This window comes from Seriola dumerili, unplaced genomic scaffold (assembly GCF_002260705.1).
Source record: "Seriola dumerili isolate Sdu_G_001 unplaced genomic scaffold, Sdu_1.0 BDQW01000079.1, whole genome shotgun sequence".
Classification (NCBI taxonomy): domain Eukaryota; kingdom Metazoa; phylum Chordata; class Actinopteri; order Carangiformes; family Carangidae; genus Seriola; species Seriola dumerili.
Window position 1 is genome coordinate 2,020,065 of NW_019174334.1, and position 24,222 is coordinate 2,044,286.

General features: G+C 40.2%; 4 protein-coding genes and 1 long non-coding RNA gene across 6 annotated transcripts; 2 read left to right on the plus strand and 3 right to left on the minus strand.

The window, feature by feature from the left end:
• The first annotated feature begins 536 nt into the window (after window positions 1-536).
• flt3 (fms related tyrosine kinase 3) lies at window positions 537-10,116 on the plus strand. Its single transcript, XM_022744246.1, has 24 exons — window positions 537-610; window positions 936-1,018; window positions 1,623-1,774; window positions 1,864-1,988; window positions 2,143-2,254; window positions 2,390-2,496; window positions 2,746-2,918; window positions 3,125-3,263; window positions 3,393-3,570; window positions 3,761-3,861; window positions 3,999-4,113; window positions 4,213-4,412; window positions 4,517-4,629; window positions 4,767-4,899; window positions 5,702-5,806; window positions 5,898-6,008; window positions 6,197-6,353; window positions 6,541-6,653; window positions 6,825-6,940; window positions 7,672-7,794; window positions 7,910-8,021; window positions 8,121-8,220; window positions 8,970-9,075; window positions 9,242-10,116. Exons 1-24 carry the CDS (start codon window positions 601-603, stop codon window positions 9,455-9,457), a joined length of 3,000 nt encoding a protein of 999 aa, XP_022599967.1. The 5' UTR covers window positions 537-600; the 3' UTR covers window positions 9,458-10,116.
• A 593-nt stretch (window positions 10,117-10,709) lies between these two features.
• On the plus strand, window positions 10,710-11,632 carry urad (ureidoimidazoline (2-oxo-4-hydroxy-4-carboxy-5-) decarboxylase). Its single transcript, XM_022744249.1, has 2 exons — window positions 10,710-10,924; window positions 11,109-11,632. Exons 1-2 carry the CDS (start codon window positions 10,750-10,752, stop codon window positions 11,456-11,458), a joined length of 525 nt encoding a protein of 174 aa, XP_022599970.1. The 5' UTR covers window positions 10,710-10,749; the 3' UTR covers window positions 11,459-11,632.
• A 503-nt stretch (window positions 11,633-12,135) lies between these two features.
• pdx1 (pancreatic and duodenal homeobox 1) lies at window positions 12,136-15,299 on the minus strand. The gene is made up of 2 exons (XM_022744247.1): window positions 14,918-15,299; window positions 12,136-12,521 (listed from the first exon to the last, which is right to left on the minus strand). Exons 1-2 carry the CDS (start codon window positions 15,297-15,299, stop codon window positions 12,136-12,138), a joined length of 768 nt encoding a protein of 255 aa, XP_022599968.1.
• A 2,255-nt stretch (window positions 15,300-17,554) lies between these two features.
• On the minus strand, window positions 17,555-18,712 carry LOC111221064. The gene is made up of 3 exons (XR_002665079.1): window positions 18,617-18,712; window positions 17,928-18,065; window positions 17,555-17,636 (listed from the first exon to the last, which is right to left on the minus strand). It is a non-coding gene; the product is annotated as an uncharacterized LOC111221064 (long non-coding RNA).
• Window positions 18,713-20,967: 2,255 nt separating this feature from the next.
• Window positions 20,968-24,095, minus strand: polr1d (RNA polymerase I subunit D). Of its 2 annotated transcripts, none has more exons than XM_022744324.1 (3): window positions 23,945-24,095; window positions 23,411-23,485; window positions 20,968-21,517 (listed from the first exon to the last, which is right to left on the minus strand). In XM_022744324.1, exons 1-3 carry the CDS (start codon window positions 23,968-23,970, stop codon window positions 21,178-21,180), a joined length of 441 nt encoding a protein of 146 aa, XP_022600045.1. In that variant the 5' UTR covers window positions 23,971-24,095; the 3' UTR covers window positions 20,968-21,177. The 2 variants fall into 2 exon arrangements, 1 of the variants encoding a protein (XP_022600045.1); XR_002665078.1 differs by lacking the exon at window positions 20,968-21,517 and adding an exon at window positions 22,539-23,201 and having other exon boundaries at window positions 23,945-23,962.
• Window positions 24,096-24,222: the final 127 nt, after the last annotated feature.

Consider the following 24,222-nt stretch of genomic DNA (forward strand, 5'->3'; position numbering starts at 1 on the left):
GACTGCTGAGCAGAACTACACTGGCTTTCTCAGCAAACATAGTAGTGGTTTTATTATCATATTGTCATTGTAAAAATTGCTCATACAACGCAATGTATATTTTGTATATTTATAGTGGAGGTGTATTGCCTTTTTTAAATTCAAATGCAGCCTATAAAATGACTTTACATTTTATAAGACATTTAAAGGCAATCAGTTTCTAAGTAGAGTCCACTAGATTTTTTTAGGACGCCTTCGGACACCACATTAGGGCGTTTTTGGTGACATCACATTTTAAACAAGGCATATTTCATAACAATGTGTAAAATAATATGGTTTCATATTGCGAAGTGTGAGAATTCATTGCACTTAACTTTGAGCAAGTCTTTGGCCGTTCAATCTTTTTGACCACTCCAAGCATTTGCAGGAATGGACGCGCATCAAAACCCAAACGGGGTTTTTCAGCTGTGAAAACTGCTGCCAGGCGTGACTGATAACGTCATCACTTCCTCTGTTTAAAAGCAACTTGAACTCAACTTGCACATCAAAGTTTCGCAGTCTGACCGGTAACGAGTATGTGACAGTGACAAAAAGAGAGCATCGATCCGGAGGCAGAGAAATATGACTGCAGGTGAGTATGTGTTTGTCAGTGTAATAAAGAAGATTAGGCTTAATCATGTTTTCGAAATAATTATATATATTAATAAAATATAGCTTAATGTTTAGTAGGCTTCTAAAAAATATAGCACTATGTCTTTGGTGGAAAGGCATTGATTAAGCACTTACTTTATCATCATAACGGTGTTGATCATGTTCCTAAAACGTTTTTTTCCATTACACTTATTTTCTTATTTGCGTTTTCCTGTAGGCTCTATTTCTTTGAATTGTTTTTATTTTTAAATTACTTAGAGAGCACATACAAACATTTGAAATGAAGAACATGTTCTGTCTTTCAGCCTTTCTCCTGCTGTGTGCTGTCGGGATCCTCTCCCTTGAAGTCGTGTCAGCACACAGTCAGCGGTGTGAACCCAATGATGAGGTAAAGTCCACGATCGTTTATATGCTTTAACCTCAACAGCTCAAATGAATTCATGTATTTAAGTCTTTCTGAGTCACTGTATGTTTCTGAAACATCATTGTTATTTTTTTTATTATTTTTTCATTTTTATTTTTGGAAAGCTCCAGTAGATGCACATAAAATGAGAACTAAAATGTGCATGCAATGATATGCTTAAAACACTGGTCTATAGTCCAGAAGAGACATTGGGCATATAGTACATTTGGAGGGATTTTACAAAATGTGATACTTTAATGTAGGTTTTTACAGCTAACACATTGGCCTATTGTTGGCTCAAGTGTCACCAGTTGCCACTGTTTTCTCATGAAAGAAAGCTACTTGAAATATCTTTAAGAGTCAATAATTCACTTTGCAATAAAGAAACAGACTTTGGAAAATCTTTGCAACAAGTGCAGAGCAGCAAGAGGTTGTAAAACCCTCAGCAAGAGAAATGTCCCAAATGTCACTAAGACTAGTGTTGTTTCATTTCTGTTCATCAGAACAGAAATGAATAGTGAATGGTTTCATGCTGCTGCACTTAGCTCTACTTAAAGTAAGTGATTAAATGGTGCGTTTTGTCTTCCAGGTGGCATGTTTTGCGCCAGCTGATTATCTGAATGCGAGTGGTCCTGTCAACCTAGAAGTGTGTGTTGGTAAGAAACTCATCATCTCCCCAGACGGCTTCGATGGATACCCTGTCTGTCACTGGATCAGAGGAAAAGACCCAGTAATGACACTGTACGTGAACATCGTTGTGTGTATTAATGTGTGTTTCCCCTTTTTGTGTAATTATGATTAACCAGATGCCTTTTCATACGCTTTATCAGAAAGAGGAATGACTCGATAGTCCTGCCACCGCTCTCTGAGACAGATTCTGGGGAGTACACGCTGAGCTGTGAAACCAGCAATGGGACCAAGTCCTCAATGACTGTGTCTTTAGATGTGGTAATGAGTGAGTAACAGAACTTCCGTATCTCATCACCTCTCATCACCTCTAATTCTCAGTCCAACATTTAACATGCAGCAAACACACACTAGACTGTTTGATGCTGATAAATTAGTGGTAGTAAAACAATGTTAACAATTTAATTAATATTTTTTTCTAGAACATCCCACAAAGCCACAGCTGACACTGGAGGGTGTAGATGAGACGTTGTATTCCCCCAGTTTCAGATGCATTTCAGAGAGCTGCCCAAAGTCCACAATTGAATGGTCTGGGTAAGATGATATCCATTACATGCATAATTCAGAGCGTGTTTTAACTGATAACAGTACTGACATTAACTTTACACAAAAACCATCTCATTGTAGCACAATTTTCTGAATAATAATACTTCTCCTCCTTTTGAAAAGAGGAGAGACAGAGAGCACAATATCAAGTACCCAATATGTTGATAAAGGAGTGATATGCTGTGCCACGAATGCTGCAGGAGAAGAGTGCTCCCAACTGTATGACTACGGTAATTAAACATTTAAACAAATTGAGCAGATGCATCCTACAAAATATTTTTCCATGGTAAATGATTGCCAAATCAAGCTAATTTGCTCAGTTTCGGACTTCAACCACCTGAAAAAGTCAGAGGAGAAGCAGTTTACAGCCCAGCGAGCATCTCTAATTACTCATGCCGTAGCAAACAATTAAATAGAATACATTTAAAAAACTAGACTCAAGTCTGTTGTGTGACTCAATGCCCTACTGTGTGTTTTAGATCTAGACAAGGATCTAGTGGATGATGAGGTTTCTAATGCGACTTTGAGCCCTGAACAGTCTTTACTGCTTCGTGCGCGAATGAGAAGTTATGGTTCTCCATCGCCTGTGTGGGAGAAAGCTGGGAAAACACTGGACAACAAAAAATTAACATGTTCTTCCAAAGTCAAGAAGGTACAATTAATTTTCTATAGATAGAATAGATTTAAGAATAGATTCTTAAAAAAAATTATTTTCATGTGAACAAATGTGAACTATTTCCCTTTATGTTTGTTTTTAAACTAACCCACCATATTTCAATACTCTCGGCCTGAGATATAAACACAAATAACTGTATGGACCTTCTCCATTTAAATCATAACTATATGTTTTTCTTCCAGATGTGCATTAAAACAGACTCACATGATGGAAGTCTGATGACCTACCTGTTCATCAAGTCAGTTAGTGTGGAGGACAGTGGTACATACACCTGCAGGAGTCCAGGAAAAAAACTTAAGTCTGTTTCCATTCATGTCCAGGGTTAGAGCTCATTTCTTTTTTTTTTCTTTTCTGTATGTTTTGTAATTGCAACTGAAAAATTCCAAATGATTCTTGTTGTATCTAATATTTAGGCGCATTTGTACTGATTTTATTCTTGTGTTGCTTCAGCTGAAGGTTTCCTCTCTGTCCAGTTGGATAAGAGCAAGATTATATCAGCTGAGGATGCATCTAGCTCCTGTTTGCAAGCCAGTGTCACCTACCACCCTGTACTCCAGCACTGTTCCTGGCAGGCTCCTGATAAAACTAAAACTAAATGCACCAAGGACAAATTGGTAACAAAACACAGGTAATTCCAGGAAGTGATGTTTCTGGAGCTCAGCTCAATGAACTTCTAAGAATTTTGAAAAAAATGCTGTCAGGTTGCAGAAATGTCCGGCACACTAAGGTCTTTTCATGAGCAATAGTAGACAATGACTATCAGAAATATTATCATGTGATATAAGGATGATATGATGACTATAACACGGTTTTCTCAGGACTGTGAAGCTATGTGATCCACTCAAATCAGGAGATTACGAGTTACACTTGGAAGCTGGAGGACAAAAAGAAACGAGGACTATATCAGTTTGTGTTGTTGGTAAGAGAGATTTGTGTGTGTGCGTGTGTGTGTGTGTGTGGTATTTGTTTAATAATATAACCTCTGCACAATTCTATCACTGTTATTTTGCACAGTTTAAACGAGCAAAGCTTACAAATCCACGGATTTTGTTTCAGACAAACCGCAGTTCATTCTGAAGGTTAACAACAGTGATGATACCCTCACCGTTGAGACTGTGACTCTTGTGCCAGCAAATTATACCTGGATGTTATGTTCTTCACCAGATGACAGGTATGGTTACTGTCAGACGTGCTCAGGTCAGAGGGCACTGTAACCCTGATGTGCACAGATTCAGATTTTTTCAAGTCCCCACTCTTTGTTTCATTGCAGTTGTGAAACAGATTCTTCTTGGAAAGAGATCCCAGACAACTTTGAAACAGACTCTGATGTCTTCTGCAACAAAACGATCAAGAACTCACTTAGAAGAGATCCAGCGGATGGGCACCATTTAAAATTTTGCCTTACAAATTCAGTTGGCTTCTGGTGTTCCAAATCAATATACTTCCGACCCTTATACCAGTCCTCCATAGGTAGTGAGATCTTTTTCACATTACAAAAATTATTAAATGAATGCCTTGTATTTTTATGACATCAATGTCACTACAAACTGTTCTTTACACATCACTGTTTTTAGGCACTCAAAGTACTGACAACGAAAGCTTAATGATGCTGAGAATAGGCAGTTTGCTCCTGCTTCTGGCTTTGGCAGCGGTCATTATGGCGCTCATGTACTTTGTCAAAAAAAAGGTATGTTTTACACATCAGCATCCACAGACACACACACAGACACACACACACACGCACACACATACAAACAAACAAACAAACACATGCAAGCACAGAAATGTGAAGACATCACTGCAAATTCATTTTGTTTCCAATAGAAACCCCAGTATCAGCCCCAGCTTCAGATCATCCAGATGGTTGGACCCAATGACAATGATTACATCTACATCAACTTCAAGGACTTTGAATACGATCTGAGATGGGAGTTTCCCAGGGAGAACCTGGAACTGGGTATGAATTACACAAGGCATGACACACGGCACACAGCACTTCAGAGGTGGAAGAACTCCTCTGATCCTTTACTCAAGTAAAAATACAACACAATAGAAATATAAGTAAAAGCCCTGTATTTAAAATCCTATTTAAGTAAAAGTAGAAAAGTGTTATCAACTAAATTTGCTAGTGTTGGAAAAAAATATTGCCCTGTGATTGATATATTAAATTGTTAGTACGGATGCATCAGTGTGTAAGCAGCATTTTATTGTTATCGCTGGTCAAGGTGGAGCTAGTTTGAAATACTTTATTTACAGCTAGTTTAATACTCAGGTCAGATGCCCCTTTGTAAATGTGGGGGGTTATTGATGGCACAATAATGTGAATTAGTTTTCATGATTCCAATCTTTGCTTTCATGTGATATTTGTGATGTGAGTTTTAACTCTTTTGGCCCTGGATAGTTTTTTAAATGAAACCATCCGAGAAGATTAGAATGGAAATGACTCCTTGGTAGAACCAGCATCAGCTCATTTACATCTGAAGAGTGACAAGGGGTCCCAACTAGGCAGTGTTTTTTTTTTTTTTGTTTTGTTTTTAATAAAGGGCCAGAAGACAAAAAAGTTGGGAACAACTGGTTTAATCTTAAAAATGTATCTAGACAATGTATTTAGTTGCTTTTCACCACTTCCAGACTGTTTTATGATAAGATTCCAAGTTTCATTAAGATGTACTAATAGAGCTACACTCTCTTGCAAGGTCAGTGTGAAAAAAAAATGAAATGATTTTGTTGTTTTTATTATATTATTGTGTCATCTGCAGGAAAAGAACTGGGCTCTGGGGCTTTTGGCATGGTGCTCCAAGGTACAGCCTACGGCATCAACAAGCCTGGAGTCTCTCAGCAGGTGGCTGTGAAGATGCTCAAAGGTCAGTGTTTCATATATTTATTCCATGAGTGAAATGCAAAAAAATGTTATGGAGTTGATTTCAGTGGCTGATGTGGTGACTGACCCTGCAGAGAAACACCAGACAGTGGAGAAGGAGGCACTGATGTCAGAGCTCAAGATGCTGACTCACATCGGTCACCACGCCAACATTGTTAACCTGCTTGGGGCATGCACAAACTCAGGTACATTTACAGTACGTCTATATATTACACACATGCACAGCAATTTTGTTTACACTCATTGCACCTTATTTTTTATTCCATGCTGGCTGGTAGGTTTTTTCTCAGATCTATTTCATCTTAAGAGTGAATTTAGCATACAGTGACGGCGTGATTGCTGATGCTAATCTTAATTTGTTTTCCCCGTGTAGGACCCATATACCTGATTTTCCAGTACTGCTGTTATGGAGACCTGCTGAACTACCTAAAGACCAACAGTGAGCGCTACCACAAGTCTGTGACCGATGCTTTCAAAAAGGATCGTTTCAGCAGCCTTTACCACAACCTGCAGCCTAAGAAAAACTCTTGGTGAGGACATAAAGGCAAATGAACAAGAGGAACAATAGTGAGGGTAGTAAAGGAAAGAGGTCAGCACAGGACAGGGCAAACATAAAGAGTAGTTTCTATAAGCATAGGTAGAGATATATTTAATTATTCTGTTAGAAGCCTGGTTTAACATTACAATATCACTCACATCATGTTTTTGTTTTCACAGTGAGCTGCAACTGACAGTGGACAGTTATGTGCCAATGCATGCCGCTACCACCAGGGGGCAGGAGGACATCACCCTCCTCACCCTCAACTCCGGCGACATGCACATGTATGAAGGTCAGAAAATACCATCTAAAGACCAGAGAACATGCGTGTTGTCAGACAGATAAACTAAAATATCAACATGAGCTCATCAAAGTGCAAAAAAGGGATCTGCTTGACCAGAGAGTAACAGTTCCCTCTCCTCTGTGTTGATCCTAACTCGTCTCTTTTCATCCGCAAACCCAGAGATCTATGAAAGCCAAGACGATCCTGATGACGACCAAGAAGCCCTGACCTTTGATGACCTGCTGAGCTTTGCCCTCCAAGTGGCCAAGGGCATGGAGTTCCTCTCCTCCAAGAATGTAAGAGACAAAGGACAAACTGTCAACCCCACACTCGCTACAGACACGGAAATGTTTAATGGTATCAATAGATATGAAAGGATTAGTCAATAAATTGATTATTATTTGATGGAAAAAATGAACAGCTTTTTTTGTTAAGGTAATTTTACGCAGAATACCAAACAATTTCTAGTTCCAGCTTCTCAGTTTTGAGGATTTACATTTTTTCTTTATTACTTGATATTAGATTTATAATCTGGGCATTTTGGCCTGTTAATCACACAAAACAAACTACTTAAACATCAACTTAGGCTTTGAGAAATTTTGATTTGCATTCTCATGTAAATTTTTTTACATATTAGACACCATACAATCAATCTAGAAAATAATCTGCAGATCCATGGATAATAAAATAATTAGTTTCAGCCCTAAAAAAATAAATAAAAAGGAATTTATAATTTGTTTATAAGAGAGAGATACTTCATTTTACCAACATGCATACACAGTGTTATATTGTAGATATGAAAAACATTTTAAAAAACTTTCCTAGCTTATCTCTCCAACTGCTGGACATTATAAAACATGAATGCAAAACTGTTGTCACATACTGATAGTGCCTCCAGAACAAACTTCAAAAAGCATATCAATTCAATAAATTAACATAAAACAGAGAACACAAAATGGCCATTATGGATTTGGCCTTTGTGGATTATGCGTGTGATAGTAAATACACTGGTCCTGTCTATCTGCAGTGTATCCACAGAGACCTTGCAGCTCGAAACGTGTTAGTGACAAAGGGCAGACTGGTGAAGATTGGCGACTTTGGGCTGGCCCGAGACATCGACAACGACTGCAACTACGTTGTGAGAGGAAATGTATGTAAGATAACACCGGCGCCTGTTTCACATCACTGGTTTGTTTCTAAATCCTGTCTGTCTTGCATCACTTCTCACACATTCTGGGGGTGACATGGCTTTGCTTGTACTTCAGGTGCGTTTACCAGTGAAGTGGATGGCACCAGAGAGCATCTTTCAGGGGATGTACACCATGAAGAGTGACGTCTGGGCTTATGGCATTCTGCTCTGGGAGATCTTCTCACTCGGTAGCTCTCACAGACAAGTACTCTCCATGAGCAGTATGTTTAAAGTCTGCTCCTCCACAACACTTAACATTAAATCACCTATTTATTTATGGGTTTCAGGTGTCACTCCGTATCCTGGGATGAAGGTGGACCACACGTTCTATTCGATGATTGAGAGAGGATTTAAGATGGAGTGTCCGTACTATGCCAACGAGTCCGTGTAGGTGTCTTCAGTCTGCATGCAACAGTATCTGATGATGTAAAAAAAACTGTCCATTTTCATGAGAAGAGTTGATATTTTAATAATTTAAAACAATTATGGGGAGCGGAATAAATATGTACGCTGATGTAGGCTTTTACTGCCTACTTCTACTTTACTTTAGTATTTCCATGTTATACTTCCAGTTGACTACATTTCATTGTTTGTTAAAATTACATTTCAGTTTTCATAATTGTAATGCAACAATGCAGCTTTCTTCACGATAAAATCAGTTCTTCAAGCAGGTTCATATGATTTAGAAACTAGTTAAACTAACTGCACATATAGTATTTTTTATTTTTTTTACTTTTTACTATAGACCCAACTGTAGCCAGAACTGTCTTTATAAAACTGTGACATTTCCACTGTCAGAGATTGAACTGCCCACCAGCATATGACCAGATTACACCAGTAAAATGCAATTTACACATTAATACATCAGCAACCATTATCCAATAATATAATCTATATATAATACAGCAAAATTGGACATTTGACAATACTTACATTATTATATTGATAATTTTACCTAGGTAAAAAATCTGAGTACTTCCACCACTATCCTCCAGACCAAGCAAATACAGTAATCCAGCTACCCTTGACTTGGATATGATGGATAACTGAATTATCTTCATAGACTTGAAGTCTTTCAAGTTACCACAGCCACTGTATTGTATAAAATCTCCCTTTAACCTGTCTTTGTTCTCCAGGTATGAGATGATGTGTAAGTGTTGGGCCCTGGATGCCGGCAACCGCCCTTCATTCTCCAAACTGGTGTCCTTTATGTGTGACCAGCTGACAGACAGAGAGCAGAAGGTAGGCCTGTAGAGCAAAGCTCAACATATTTAGTGTAGAATCTACTCAAATGGTTATTTAGGAATAATCGACTTGAAGCACGGAGTGTAAATGTTGTATCTGATCTATAAATAGCACTATCATCTAATTTCCTTCCTTTTCATAATCAACTTCCTTCCTCTTTCAGCTGTACCACAACATGCTCGACCAGACCTCCAACGACTACCAGAACACACCAGCCGATCTCGACATTTCTGCCTTGGCACAACAGGATGAGAACAAGACGCAGTTGGCCAATGACTACTGTCGAACCCATGCAACTGAAGAGAGCAAAGCAGAAACGTCTGACTTGGACACTGAGGCAGCTGAGGAGAAACTTGTCAAACCATCTGATAGCGAGTGATCACTTATCACTTAATGCATTTTGATGTTCAAACCATTTTATCTGTATTTGTAAACAGTTTATACAATAATCTCAACATATATATTGTAGAGTCCACTTCTTTTATATTTTAATGAAATGTTGTAAACATATTTTAGAACCATAGGTGGGTTTGAATAAGAGAACTGTGGCATGTATTTCACATAACTTCACATAATTTTCTAAGTAACAGAACAAAGATTTTTATTATACATATAGGCTAGGATTGAAGAAAATCACTATAATAATATGTTCTGAATGTAAATATATTCTTCTTTTATATTTTTATCATGTTTCATTGTGCAGCTAAAAATTAAAAACAGGTTTTGTAAAGGAATCCGAAATATTCTCAGGGTCTATAATAAAGACATGTAAATCAGGGGTTGTAACTTTCATCTAAATTAGGACAATATACCGTAGCAACTTATCAACCTTTGGTTTTAAGTTGTATTATACGTATATTCCATTGTTACTGTACGGCAACAACCCTTTGCCTTAAAACATTGTTAGACATTGTAATGGAAAGGATTTCCTTGTATCAGCAGCTATTTGTACACATTTATATATTTTGACACAGCTTTCTATATATATATTTTAATTGTATCAACATGTTTAAGCAATAAAATGTACTTTACATATTACAAACTGGTCAAAACTGGAAAACTGGTGATTGCAATGTAGATCTGTCGTTCATTGATGATTTGATGATTTGACTTTTTGACTTGAAATGAGGCCATCTGTATGTTTGACCCCTCATTATGTGTGAACTCTCAACTCAACCAAACAGTGATTTTTTCCCTTCTCAGAATGTTTTATTTGAGTAATGTTTACAGACTTTCAGAGAAATAACTAACCAGCATTTCACAATAAAAGACAAAGTACAGAAATGGTATGCATTCAACCATCTTGTGACCCCCTGGTGACCTCCAGGTCTAGCCACTGTTACAGGCTATATACATACCTGACAAAGTGGATAATTGCCAGTTGCTGTCTTTAAGCGCTAGGTGACGCCAGAGATCAGAGTTTGCACTTCGAAGAAATCGACCTGCATCTAAAATTTGCATCAACGTTTTTTACTTTCTTGTAAACTCTTAAATGGACTCCTCTTCCCATGCATCAGCTGATTGGCTGTTGAATCTGACTAGTGAATTATTAACCACAGCCGGGCTTCGAGGGGGCTTATTCCGTGTGTCCACCAGCACAATAACCCCAGTATTGTCCGAAGGTCATTAAACACTAGCTGTGCAACCACTAAACAGTGTCCCCACAGAGCCATGGACATCAACTTAGTAAATGCTCTTCCCTATGAGGATTTTGTAAATATTTTTGGCAATGTGGTGGAGAAATGTCCCATTATAACAGCTTCTGTGTGGTCGAAGCGTCCCTTTGTGAGCTTGCCTGCTTTGGAGGCTGCTATTAGTGAGTTCATCGATTCTCTGCCAGAATCAGGTGAGACACAGACCTACATTTTATTAACTTTTTGTTATATTTTCTGTTTCAACTCTGCTGAAACTTTGGCTGGCTGTTTTAGGGGCTGTTAGTCCCTATAAATTGTATTTACTCTGTGCGTAACGGCACTGATAGACTTTATATGAACTAAATTGAGTGCAGTAATCAGTGATCATGTGTTAAGGTAAAGAGGGGATCCTCAGGTGTCACCCGGACCTCGCTGGCAGGGACCTCCAAAGGGGCACCTTGACCCTAGAGTCTCGCGAGGAGCAGGCACGAGCCGGGCTGGACTCGCTGAATTCCGCGGAAGCCTCGCGTATGACCCGGCTCAACGAGGAGTACAAAGAGCGGTTTGGGTTCCCGTTTGTCATCTGCGCCCGGATGAACGACAAGGCGAACATCTTACGGCAGCTGTCCGAACGCTGTCAGAACGAGCGCGCGGTGGAGAGGGCGCGCGGCATCGAGGAGGTGAAGAAGATATGCCGTCTGCGCCTCCAGGGTCTCGTGCTCACTGACGCGCCAAACAAGTTGTGACCTTCAATTACTGGAGTTTATGCTGGATTTCACCTCTGTGCCAGTTTAACCTCCTGGACGTAAAGACTGTCACTGCTATCAGACCTGAGATATTTGTCTTATTCCAAATTTATTATGTGTGCTATTCATTCATCTTCATGACTTTTTCAAACAATAAAATAAGTGAAACATTGATTGTAATTTCTCAATTTAAATGATGTGGGTTTATATACACATGTGCACATTGATAATATTCCAATACATATTCCTGACAGGCCTTCTCACATCTCTGAGGTGAGAAGGGCCATGCAGCAGTTTGTGCAACTGAATCCATGTTGCTGCCTCTAAAGTGGGTGGGGTGGTGGGGGGTCTCTCCTCCGTGATTTGGTCTCTGCATGCCATCTGCCATGGAAGTCCCTTAAGTCCAAAAATGACACACTGATATCCAAAGATCACGGTGGTCCTTAAATAATGCTATCTCTCAGCCTAACTTTAGGAGAGGCTGTTTCACTCTGTCCACTGTTCGCAGCCTATAATGAGCCGAACGGGCTTTCTAAAAAATATAAATCCTCTGAAATGGTGCTTCTTTGAAATATAGGCCTTGTAGCATATTTCTATTGGTTTCCATAGTTTCTGGGAAAAACAAGTTTCCTGCAATATCTAGATCGTAATCTAAAGGATAGGTACCTTCTGTGGGCCTACGCAGGCTCTCTGGACCCAGACGCGGAGAGAGAGTGACCGTGCAGCGGGGAAACAGGCGGTGTAGTGGTGTGAGGTCCGTTTGTGGAGGAGACCCCTCCCGCTGCCTCCCCCTGGTCTGCGGAGGTGATGGAGGAGTCCTGGTCCGGGTCGCCCCCCCTCGCCCTCCGCCGGTCCTCCTCCTTTTTCCATTTCATGCGCCGGTTCTGGAACCAGATCTTGATGTGGCGCTCGGTGAGGCTCAGCGTCAGCGCCAGCTCCACGCGGCGCGGCCTGGATATGTAGCGGTTGAACAGGAACTCCTTCTCGAGCTCCAGCAGCTGGGCGCGCGTGTAGGCAGTCCTCGTGCGCTTGTTCTCCTCAGTCTCCGCCATCACGTACGGCCCTGGAGACGGACAGAGATTTAGTAGCCTACCAGTGCCTTTGCAAATGAGATGTTTTAAAGTGAGTTTTGGTTTACATTAATTATGATAATTATAATGGGGTTGTTTTGTTTGTTTTTTTACTGGAAATTTACTGGACAGCTTATAGAAGTGCATGCAGAAACCACACAGGATATTTGTCTTATGATAGCTGGTAAAAATAAACATTTATTCACTTGTAATGTTAGGAGGAATTTCCTTTAGGAATCACTCAAGACCCAAAACATACTTCCTTAGTTCGAGTTGATATTTGGAAGCAACAGGTGATAGGCTATGGGGACAATCTAAAGCTGTTATAGGTCCTTAGGGAAATTTGTTATTTTTAAATCACAAAATTCATTTCTAATGCAGATCTTGGAGGTAAAGATTATAGGGTAAAATTTAATGGAAATTAAGATTTCGATTCTGTTTAAGGTCAGCCATAGGTTGCTGTTTAATTTTTCTGTGGACAAAAACAGTAGGATTTTGTGTATACGGTGACCCACATAAATTCATCGCAGTGATCAGATATTAGATAAAGCGACAACATGATAAAAGTAGTTTGCATCGAGAAATGAATGCGGTTTGATATCAGAGAACACAAACAGAAAGTAGGCTTTTGATGCAAAGTTGTTGTTTTTTCTATGGATGAATTGCTGGAGAATTTTTTTAGAAGACAAATGTGGAGAGAGTGAGATAAGTGATTTTATTTATAAATCCACTAAACTACAGCCTACACCTTATTTTTGCCGGGACTTCCTGACTCCCTCTTACGGGAATCCTGGGAGTCCTCGACTCGATGAGGACACGGTTTGGTGAATTAACTCAGTTGGGGAATGACCTCCTGTATTTTACCGATGGACTCAAAGTCCTAGTCCAAGTCATAAACACGTATTAAAATAAAAACCGTGATGGGAAAAATCTATTTATTCCAAATTCAAATTACATTTTACATCACACCTAAAATCAGTAATCACCCAAATATTTCATTTAATTTATCGGCCATATTCAGTCAGATCGGGAAAGACCAATATTGGCTCAGTGTTAAACTGATTTGACAGTGAAAACAAATCTTTCCCCAAGCTTCTTTTTGTGTTGATTCAAAGTGAAAGTAAAATTGAGAGTATCCCCATACAGGCTACATTTTTGATATTTTTTAATCATGCATGTAACTTTTAATTGTAACGATTTTTTATGACAGCAGAAATCGTGTTTAGCCATTGAAGGTTTAAATGCCTACTTGTCATGGCACTAAGAACAGTGATGACCTTTTACTGCTTTGGATATATAGTAGACGTGTTTTAGAAACAGGCCTGCTATATTTTGCAGTTTCCCACTGCATCTTTGGTATGAAAGCCTATTTTAATATCATCTCAACTTTTTCAAAACTGCTTGCAGCTTGTTGCTAAAATTATTGGAATTATCTAGAAATAAAAATACACATTTTATGTATACAACCTGGTATAATTATCACTGAATTGTATCACAAAAGCTGTGCGTAAAAGTTCAACAAACGTAGGTTGCAGTGTCACAGGAGAGATCTCTGTGGCCTACAGTGATTTTTAAGAGTATAGATAAATGCTTAAAATGACTCATAGCCTATATGAAGTCACTGAAGCAGAAGTGCTTGTTAATTTTGATCTGATAGGAGAAACCTCCTTTACCACCTTTATAGGCACATTTTAACAGAGGAAACTTTGGCACGAACATTTCTCTTACGCAAACCCCTCGTCACAAAAATACTTTCCACTGGTTATAATTAAAGCCATAAAAACCTAAATGTTGTGATGAAGAAAAGGATTCAATAACTTTAATTTAATCTGAAAACTATAGTACAACTCACTGTTAATATATAAAACCCCTACAGGTCTTTTCTTCTTCTAGCCTATTACCAGGTCTACATCAATCAATAGCGACTGTGGTAGATTTGGTTGTTTTAACAGCTTATTATACTCCATAGTATCCAGCCATTGATGGCTTAAGATATGGTTATTTGCGAAAATGTTTTGAAAAGACAAAACCCACATTTTTGTAAAGATAAGGTCTGATAAAAGCAAGCGCTGACCTTCCGGGCCTTTTACAAATTGACTGACAAGGTAAACTGAAACACCCAGGATCATATTGTTGGGAGCATGATGTCATTACAGGCCTCAGAAAGACTCAGTTGAAACACACTTGTTAATGCTATGACTACAGAGTAATGCTGTAAACAAAACTATCCGTGGATTTTAAATTGAAGCTTTGTTTGATAAGCAGTTACAATGTTATCAAAGAAAATGAAATCTCGTATGCACTTTCAGTTTGTCTCCATTGAGTGATTCTCTTCATTGGGATTTGAAAGAAATGCCATTTACTGATATGCAGCGGCTCGAGGGTTTACCTGCCCACTGTCCCTTCCAGGTGTGTGAGTGGGATTTTGTGGTTTTCATCCAGGGGAAAGGGAGGTGATATCTGCTCTGCTCCCCCGTGTCTCCATAACCTGCGGCGGGCTGGAGAGCCTGCTGCTGGAGCCCCTGCGAGTGGTGCAGCTGAGGGACACCTGGATCCTCTCGCAAGCTGGGTAGACTGTAAGAGGGGGCAATGTCAGGAAGGCTGGCCTGCTCCAGGGCTCCCATGGACGGCGGTGTGTAGACGGAGTGAACCTGCCTGTTCATGTACAGGCAGGGCGGCGGGCTGTGGCTGTAGTCCTCACCCTGTGATCTCTGATAGGCACAGGAGTCTTTAAAAACCTGCGAGGGGTAGTAATGATCTTCCCGATTCATGGCTGCCGAGGACCCGAGGCACACACATGTACCGAACCTGCGCCCTGCCTCGGCGTGGACCTTCAGCTCTACCTGCCTCTGGCGCGACTGCGAGGCCCTTACTGCTCCACACAGGTGTGTCACTCTGTCACCATGTGACTCCGCAGCGCACAAGCCATTGGTTTCACTGTTTGCTCAGAACAGCAGACCTATAGCCCCTCAGTTTCCAGGATATTCTGCGGCTTGTGAGATTGTTTTCAGTAAATTGAACAGAACGGCTGCCAGCGCGTAAATCAATGTCCCTCTGTAAATACCGCAACGTTTAGGTACCTGGCATTCACCTGTGTTTGCGCACAGGAGCAACAGAATCTGTGGGACCCTGCCTCCACACACACAAAAAAAAATTGAATAGAGGTCCTTCTTAGTCTAGAGCGCGCGACAGAAACGCATTTGTCATGCAGGATATGTACGATTGTCCTCAAACAATGTAGCCATCGACAATTTATATGGATAGATCTCTTGTCTGCACACTGCGGCTGATAAATCGATACGGATGGGCGCAAACATTGGTTGACCTGCGAGATAAGAGACCTGGATGGAGAGACAGTTGTCTTGGAAACTCGGGTGAAAAGCTCAAACACCACAGCTCATCTCCACCCCCACACCCCCACCCCGGTTTGTCTACACCTTTCTGACTTTTAAAATGTACCCATTACACGTCTGTAAATGCATCATTTAACACCATTTAGCCTGTGTGGCCCCACACTCCCCGCACCGTGGGCCCTTGACGATGGCAAACACGCGGCTCGCTTGAGCCGCTGCACTCTCGCCATGTTTGCTGGCCATTAGCCTTTAGCTGGTGTGTGTTCGCCCCATTAAACAGCAGCTCTCGCGGTAAAACCCAATTAGGTTGGAGAGAGCAACAAAACTCAATTAACCGGCGCGCGCACGGAGCGTGTCCCCAAAGGCCCGCGAGCTCACCTGCGCCTTTATGCAAGATTTTGAGCCTCTGCTATAATACGGGTGTAATTTGCCATTTCTCCAGGTAACTGTACAGAGCGACGGGGCTTTTACCTTGATAGTGTGCATCTATAGACTATTTGCACTGAGTTCTTCAAAAGCAATTACGGCACTTTCCATGGTATCTTAATGGGGCACTCAGCGATGCAATAAAGTTCAAGTAAACCAATTCTATACAAATCATCCCCTGCACTATAGCTTAATGGTGTTTATATTTGTTCATTGTTTCAAAGAGGAAGGAAACAGTTAACCGAAGCTATTCCCCCACTACAGTGGAGAGGGACAGCGTGATTTATGAAGCATGAGGGGCGTTAAACGCATTTTAGCCGACTTTACAGACACAGAACTTTTGCGTAATGGCTTAAGCGAGGAGTAATGCAGCTTAACTTTGCTATAATAGACCTATGGGTAATCGTGACCACAGAGACTGACAGTTGCCACGCTTATAAAAACGCTCTGGATGCGGAGCAATAAAAAGAGTGTTACATTAAACACATGGACCAAGGCCAAATCTGGATAGACCTTGAGCAAATGTTCATCTGTTTTCCAGAGGTACTGATATCCCCACTAAAGCAGGTAGAAATACTATATTATATGTGTTTAGTCACAGGATTATTAAACAACTTATTGGAGGACTTGGGCACCAGTAGGAGTGTCAGGAATTTTTTTTTTTTTTCTCCTTTGACAAACAAAACCGTTTGTGATAGCCGGTATATACATGTCAAAAAGTTGAACACGCGATAAAATGTGCTTACCCAGTGGCGACAGCAGCATGGCTTATGTAAACATTGTGACCAGTGAATAATGGTAATGACATTATAATTGAAATCAAACCTCCTCGACTGCAAGCGAAACAGAATTACGCCAAAACCACGAGTCATGTGAGAGAGGAGGACATGGAAAATAAAATGTCAGAAGTTCTTATGTTCTGAGCTGTAATGGCTCTTTGAGAGTTTATTCCGATTCATGTGAAAATCTGTGGGGAAAAAAAACATTAAAATGATTTTATCTTACACTGAAAAAAACCCAAGAAAACCAAACCTTAACTCCACCGCTGGGTAACAATTAATTATTATTATTATTGTTTTTATTATTATTATTATTAAATGTGCATTTAATGACATTTTACAACTTTTCTGCCAAAACAGGTTATTATGTGTGAATACAAATGTACATAATATACATTACACCGCATGCCAGAGAAACTTCCAGGTGGGGAGGTGCTGCCTGGTGTAATTGATGTCAAACATCGTGAAGGGCTGGCACATCCTCATCTCATCCCTAAGGCACAAAATGTGCAGGAACGTTTTGTAAACACTCAACCATGTTGGTCTCCACCTGTTAATTACACATCAGTCACTCAGTGTTACAACACAACTGACATTTAGTTATCAAGCTTATTTTGTATTAGTATAGAAATGCAAAAAAAAAAAAAAAAAAAAAGGATCACCAAAGACCACTGATTGCAAACATTGTATAAACATTTCAAAATATGCCCCATAAATATATCATTTATGAGTTTGTTTTTTACAGTCACTGTTAGTTTTTTTGCTTTCAAACATCCAGGCCTTAAACAAGCAGGACACAAACCCACCCTCACTGAATTAGAAAAACTAAAGCTAAACTTACAGGCTGCATGTCAATAAATGACCTGTGGGACTCCTCAGTGGGTGGGTCTGAAGGCTTTTCCTCCTCTCTTGTAGATGGATGGGGGACGTAGAGTTGGCAGGACCTTCAGAGCTCTCTCACCTTAGCAACCTACACAAACTGAGCATAATACACAGTGCTGCGTTAACGTTTAAATAGTATGATATATATGACAATTGATATTTCTAAAGCAGTTTTTCTTTCTTTTCTGTCTTGGTGTTGATTGGTACCTATAAGTGTGTTGATGGTGTAGCATCTTCCAATAGACTAAATTCTCTTCATAATCTAAAAAGTAACATATTTGATGTTGAGTGAGGAAACAAGCCAGAGAGACATTTAAGCTTTTTTTTGTTTCATCATGGTAAAGTAACTGACAATTAATAACCATGTGCTATAAATTCATGCGGACTGAATTTGTTTGCCGACTTTTTACACAGGCTGTTGGAAGACACTGCAAAAGAGATGGAGATAGACAGAGCAAGGAGAGAAAAGTGGAGGCAGAAAGGCCGAGGGAAGCAGAGGAGATATAACGGTGGTGATACTGGAGTAATTGTGAATCCAACATGACATTAAGTCACAATTTTAGAGATACTTAATGGAAGATCCAAATGATCCAGGTAGGTCAACTACAGTACAACTGATATAACATATTACTACAAGAAATGGCTTACCTGGTGTCATGTCATCCAGCACTAAGTGCAGTTTCCCTTTCGCTGTGCATCAGTAAGGATTCTGTCACCGCCAGCAGCCCCAGTTTTCAAAATGTTTTCCCGCTGCCTCAGGATGAAGCTGCTGGAAGTCTGTAACTAGAACAACAGTGTTTCAAGAAATGATATGTGGAGGTCAAAAAACTTATTCAAAAGGGTTTTGTCTTCACAATAATCCTGTTATTGTATTTCATCATGTTGTTTCCCTGTTACCATTACTCTGATGGTGTTTTCTCCTCTTTCTCTTGCATTGTGCTTTTCATTTCCAGTCAGCTAATTCATATAGAATATTATAACTACAGGATAGGATTTTTTTTTTTTTGCTTGAAAATTTTACTGTCCCACCTCATGAGGCTAAGTACAATATTTTAGTGAATAATGAGGCAGTAAAATAACAGGATTGTTTAAAAGTAGAACTGAGATTGTTGTTTCATGACTACTTTAACTACAGCTCTCTCAGTCTGAAACAGCATTTAATTTGTCATTCGAGTTTACGCCATGACTATTGATCAGCTGCCATTCAGAAATAACACAAAACAGCTGATGTGATCGGCTATCAACACTTGCAAAGTTAACCGATACGCGCCGTCTCCGCCGGGGTTTCCTCTCTGAAAAGTTTCCCCTCGGGTTCCACTGATGTGAAACTACAGAAGAGTAGACGACACAACAGAAAACAATTTGAAATAAAACTGTCAACACAGACGGCTGCCTCCTGGCAGACGCCATCTTCAGGCTGCTACCGAGTCTGCGCACAGCCAGAAGCCGCTGGTTGTTGTAGTTCTTCCGGCTCCGACGAAGTTTGTGCTCACAGCACATGGGTTTCTGTTTGTTATACTGGTTTAAGCTGAGCATTTTGTTCCTTCATATTCACCATGGACTCCAGAAGTTAAGAGACGGGACAAAGGTTCGTGACGGGTTTCATCATGTCGCATTCACTTTAGAATCATTATGTTATTGTTTTCTTTTTGCCGTACTTCATTTTTCTTAGTGGAAAAAATGCTGGAAAGTACCATAAATGTTTCATTTCAAATCAATATTGGATTTGTGATGGCCACAAATCGCAGCGAATGGTGCTTGAACTTTTCCCTTGACGTTAGGTTGTTGAAGGCCAAACTCAGTAGCTAAAGTCATTGAAACATTTTATTCTAGCAGGAAAATTATGTTTCATGGTCAAACTTATTAGCTTAAGTAATTTAAGAGATATAATTATATTTGTAAATGTATGTGTAGAGGATATACTTGGCAGCTTGTAACATGGAGGTTTTCATTTTATCTTCTCATTAGGATCTTGATGTCCAAATCACCAGCTAGTGCTGCTGACATTTTCTTTTATTTGATCGAAACATCTGTTTTTGTGTGTGGTCAAAGTTTCATATCAATATTAAAAATGTGATGGCCAGAATTGGCAGCTAATGTTACTTTCACTTTCACTACTTTTTTAACTTTACTATTAACAGTGTTAGTATAAGCAACACTGGCAGGTAAAGTAACTGGCATTGATATGTCCACAACAGCGGTGCCAGTCCTATAATCGTGAATGTCCCTGACTGACTGATCATATTTCCACCATTGGTCAGCCACGTGACTGAGTTGGTGTTTCCCCATTGACCGTTGCTCTTTCAAAATCATTTGGCGCAAACAGGTTCTATGAGGGGAGCAGTTACAGCATGCAGTGTTGCCAAATAGCCCATTCGTGACTCGGGGCTTAGGGCTACACCTCTTGTTACAGGCAGTCACCCGTACACTCTGGTTTCCCGGCTGCTCGGGAGCTACAGGGAAGCGGAGTAGCGCTTCCAGTTCCCTGAGCTTTGCCCCTATTAAGGCAAATAAACTACTTTCATCACAGTAGCAGGAGTAGCTCAGAGCTGAAGCTTGGAAATGGTTATCATGTAGTCTTAATTTGCCACATTTTGGTGACTATTTCAAACTTGTTCCATTGTTTGACAACACGAACAGGTTGTAAATGAGAACATCTGTATTGGGAATTGAGCTGTAATAAAATACTATATGAGCAACGGGAGTAGGAGAGAGGCAAACAGATAAACCTGAAACCAGCTGATACTCGGCTGAATGCAAATATGAGGCAATGATACCAGTTGTTTACAGCTGCTTCACAACAGTTTTCATCTACGTCATCAATTTCACACATTGACCATATGCTGTCTAGCCATATACTAGGTTTTGACCTATTCTTGTTGAGTGTAGCAGCTGGATGTGTGAGCAGTTTAAGGGAATCAACGAAACCTATAATATGGTTGTAACATCAAAAAAATTACAGTTAATTAACTAACATGTAAGTCAACCGTCGACTGCTGTGAGGAAAAAAGTTTAGTCTTTTTTATTAGCAGGAAAAAAAAAAAGTTAAATCAGTGTCTTTTCTGGCTCCTTCTAACATGCCAGGTGAACAGGACCCCAGCAGCTGTGTGAGGTGTGCTGGCTGGTCAGAAAACAGTGTGTCTACCACTGCGCCCTAGAAAGGGCGTGGCCTCAGGTAAAGCAGTGTTCCTCCCCTAAACAGAAGTGCTTTATTCATGAAGTCGTTGTCTTTTCTGTCCATCTTCCCCATGTCTCCTGTCTCTGTCTCTGTGTCTGTAATTCCTCTCTTTGTCTCTGTCCTCTTTCTTGTCTTTATTATTCCGGCTGTGCCTGTGATGACTTTTATGGTCTGTGTGACCTCCGTTGCCCCTATAGTCTCTGGGAGGCGATCTGCTGCGGTCGCGGCTTCTGTCCGGGGTCTCATTGCTCAGGCGCCCTCTTGTGGCAGAGTGTCCGTCTCTGGGTTCACTGGGGTGCCGCTGCAGGCCGGTGGAGCGCAGGGTGTTGAGGAGGAAGCGCTTGTTGGTGCTCCGCAGGGGACACCTCAACCTGACAAAGAAGTGAACAAAGGTTTTGACTCTGACGTCTGACAGTGTGACACACCAGGTTGTTGGATCTATCTCTATGACAAACCAAGGGATGTGATCACTAGCACCTAGAGGGCATCAGCACACCTGTGTTTTCATTAATACGCCATTAAGGACACCTAGGTCAGTGCCCCTGCATTTTGTTCTAAGAATCTGGGGATCATAGCAACCTAGAGTCAGTTACACTATGGGTATTTCATAGATTGATTCCATCACTTAAACATAATTTGACTACTTATATGCCAACAAATAAATTAACAATTCAGTATGTCAGTATGATTCAGTCTTCTCCGATGGTAGAACAAGCTACTAAATGCTATCAGAGCAGGGGCGTCCCTCTCTATTTTCAGGAATCTCTTTGAGACCCGTCTCCTCTGAGAACAACTCCTCTCCTCACTCCTCTAACACCCAAACATGCCTAACTACCACTTACTATGCATTTTCAGCGCACTTCATTACTGAATAGATGTGGTGCTTAGTACTTACACCTAGGTCTCCTACTGCCCTTAAGTTTTAGTTTTGTCCCTCACTTGTAAGTCGCTTTGGATAAAAGCATCTGCAAAATAGATACATTTAAATATAATGTCATATCTCCAAAAGATGTTTATTTTTATTTAAGGCAATTTTAAACACTCAAAAAAACTGAGTCTTGGGTGCCTATGTCGGGGGACTGAGATTCATTACCTCAGCATTTATAAAATCCTGGCTGTGGCCCTGCTCCTACTGTATCTGAACTTGGAGAGATTGGTTTCCAGTACTGTACACCATACCGCTGGAATGAACTGGAGCATTAAATTAACTAGGAGATGCTCTATTCTTTGAGGGACTTTAAAACTTTACTTGTTGATATTCTTAATAATTGTTGTGATCACTTTTATTGGTGTCTGTGTCCTGAGGTCTCTCTTGTAAAGGAGATCTCTGAATAAATAAAGCTTGATAGCAAGAATTTTTATTTACTTTGATCATTTAAAATTAAGCAGTCATCAAAACAAAATAGGTAGAAAAGTCAACAATGCATTTGGCTAGGATTACCGGCAAAATAAAATATCTCATAACTAGCTAACCAATATCATTTATCAGTATAATTATGAGGACATTTTGTGGGATGGCCAATAATTACACACAATGAAAATTTGAAGAAACATTATTAACTGTAATTAGTAACATTTCACTTATCAAGAACCATATAGTAGGATCAGAAAATGTATAGTTTAGTATAAGAAACCCATTAATGGAATTTCAACAGGGCTCAAACATAGTGATGTGATACAGTACTGACACACTGAGAACAGTTCATTATCACACCATGGTGGCAGAAAGTCATATACACTTTTTAATAAAACGTTAAGATTGTATTCCATTTCCACTGGTTTTAATCCCAGATAGGATTATAATGGAGAGAAGATATCCCTTCTGCTGTTTTTTTCATCAGGGGATGTAAATAGTTCATTTAAAATAAGTATTTCAATTCTCTGAAGTGATAACATCATGGAGAAGCCTTTGTCACTTTCATTTTTGTGTTGTTTATGTCACTGTTCGTCATTAATATTGTTCAGTCTATTGTGAGCATGTACCATTTCTTCACTGAATAATTGTAAATGCATTCAGGAGGAGCTGCTCTTGTTGTCAGAGAAGCTGATGGGAATCTACACAAAGAAACATAGCTGAGAATACAGCATGGAAACAAGGCGATCTGTGCAGACTACATCTAAACACACCACAAGTAGGCTGTGCACTCAACAAACAAAAATTGCCTCAGTGCAAGTACAGCTAAGATGATAAGTAGCAGTAAAATGTCAACAAATGACAAATGTGTGCAGGCTGATACAGATGGCATGTCAAACACAGTGCTCACCATCCTGCAGGGCCCATGGTCTCTGCTCTCACCCGAGCCCTGTCAGTCTCCCTGAGGAGCTCCTCTACCGCGCGCCTAGATAGACAAACACAGAAAAACATCAGGGGGTGGGGAGAAACTGAGGACAAAGATGGCACAAAGCCTTAAGGGGGAGCCAAGGGGAGAATAATTTAATTAAGTGAAAGAAAACATAGTGATGCAGAGAGCAGACGAGAAAGTGAATCATTAGTGAGCGGCAGTGTCCTGGTTTGACCCGAGCTGCTGAATCAGCAGAGTCGCCGCACTGAATTAGCCGACCTTTAACCACACAGCACCGGCAGCTAATGGTGGCTATTACAGTAGCGGGGTTTCCTTACAATCACTACACACTCACACTTGTCTTACAACGCAACAGAACAGAACAGCTGTCGACCAAAAATATCCTTCCCTACTGATTGATGGGTGTTACGGGTTCGGAGGAAACACTAGCTACAAGTGTGTGCAAACAGCAGCTGGATACGTTAACTGAGGATAAACAGCAAAAATGTTACGTACTTTTCCAGCTCGTTATCCTCTGCCATCGCGTCGTAAACAATTACACGTTGCAACCTATAGCCTATTAATGCAACACAGTTAATTCATCTAAAATCGATGATTGCACGTTAATTAACGTAACCTCCTTTTTGTTTACCTCTCTGTGAGGTCCTCCCGCGAGGACCCTGTGTTTTTGGCTGTCCTTGGCGATGCCTGATTGTTTACGAAAGCCACTTAACTGGACACAAGTTAGCAAAATCGATTAAATGGGCTTTAAAATAAAAAGAATAAAAAAAGTA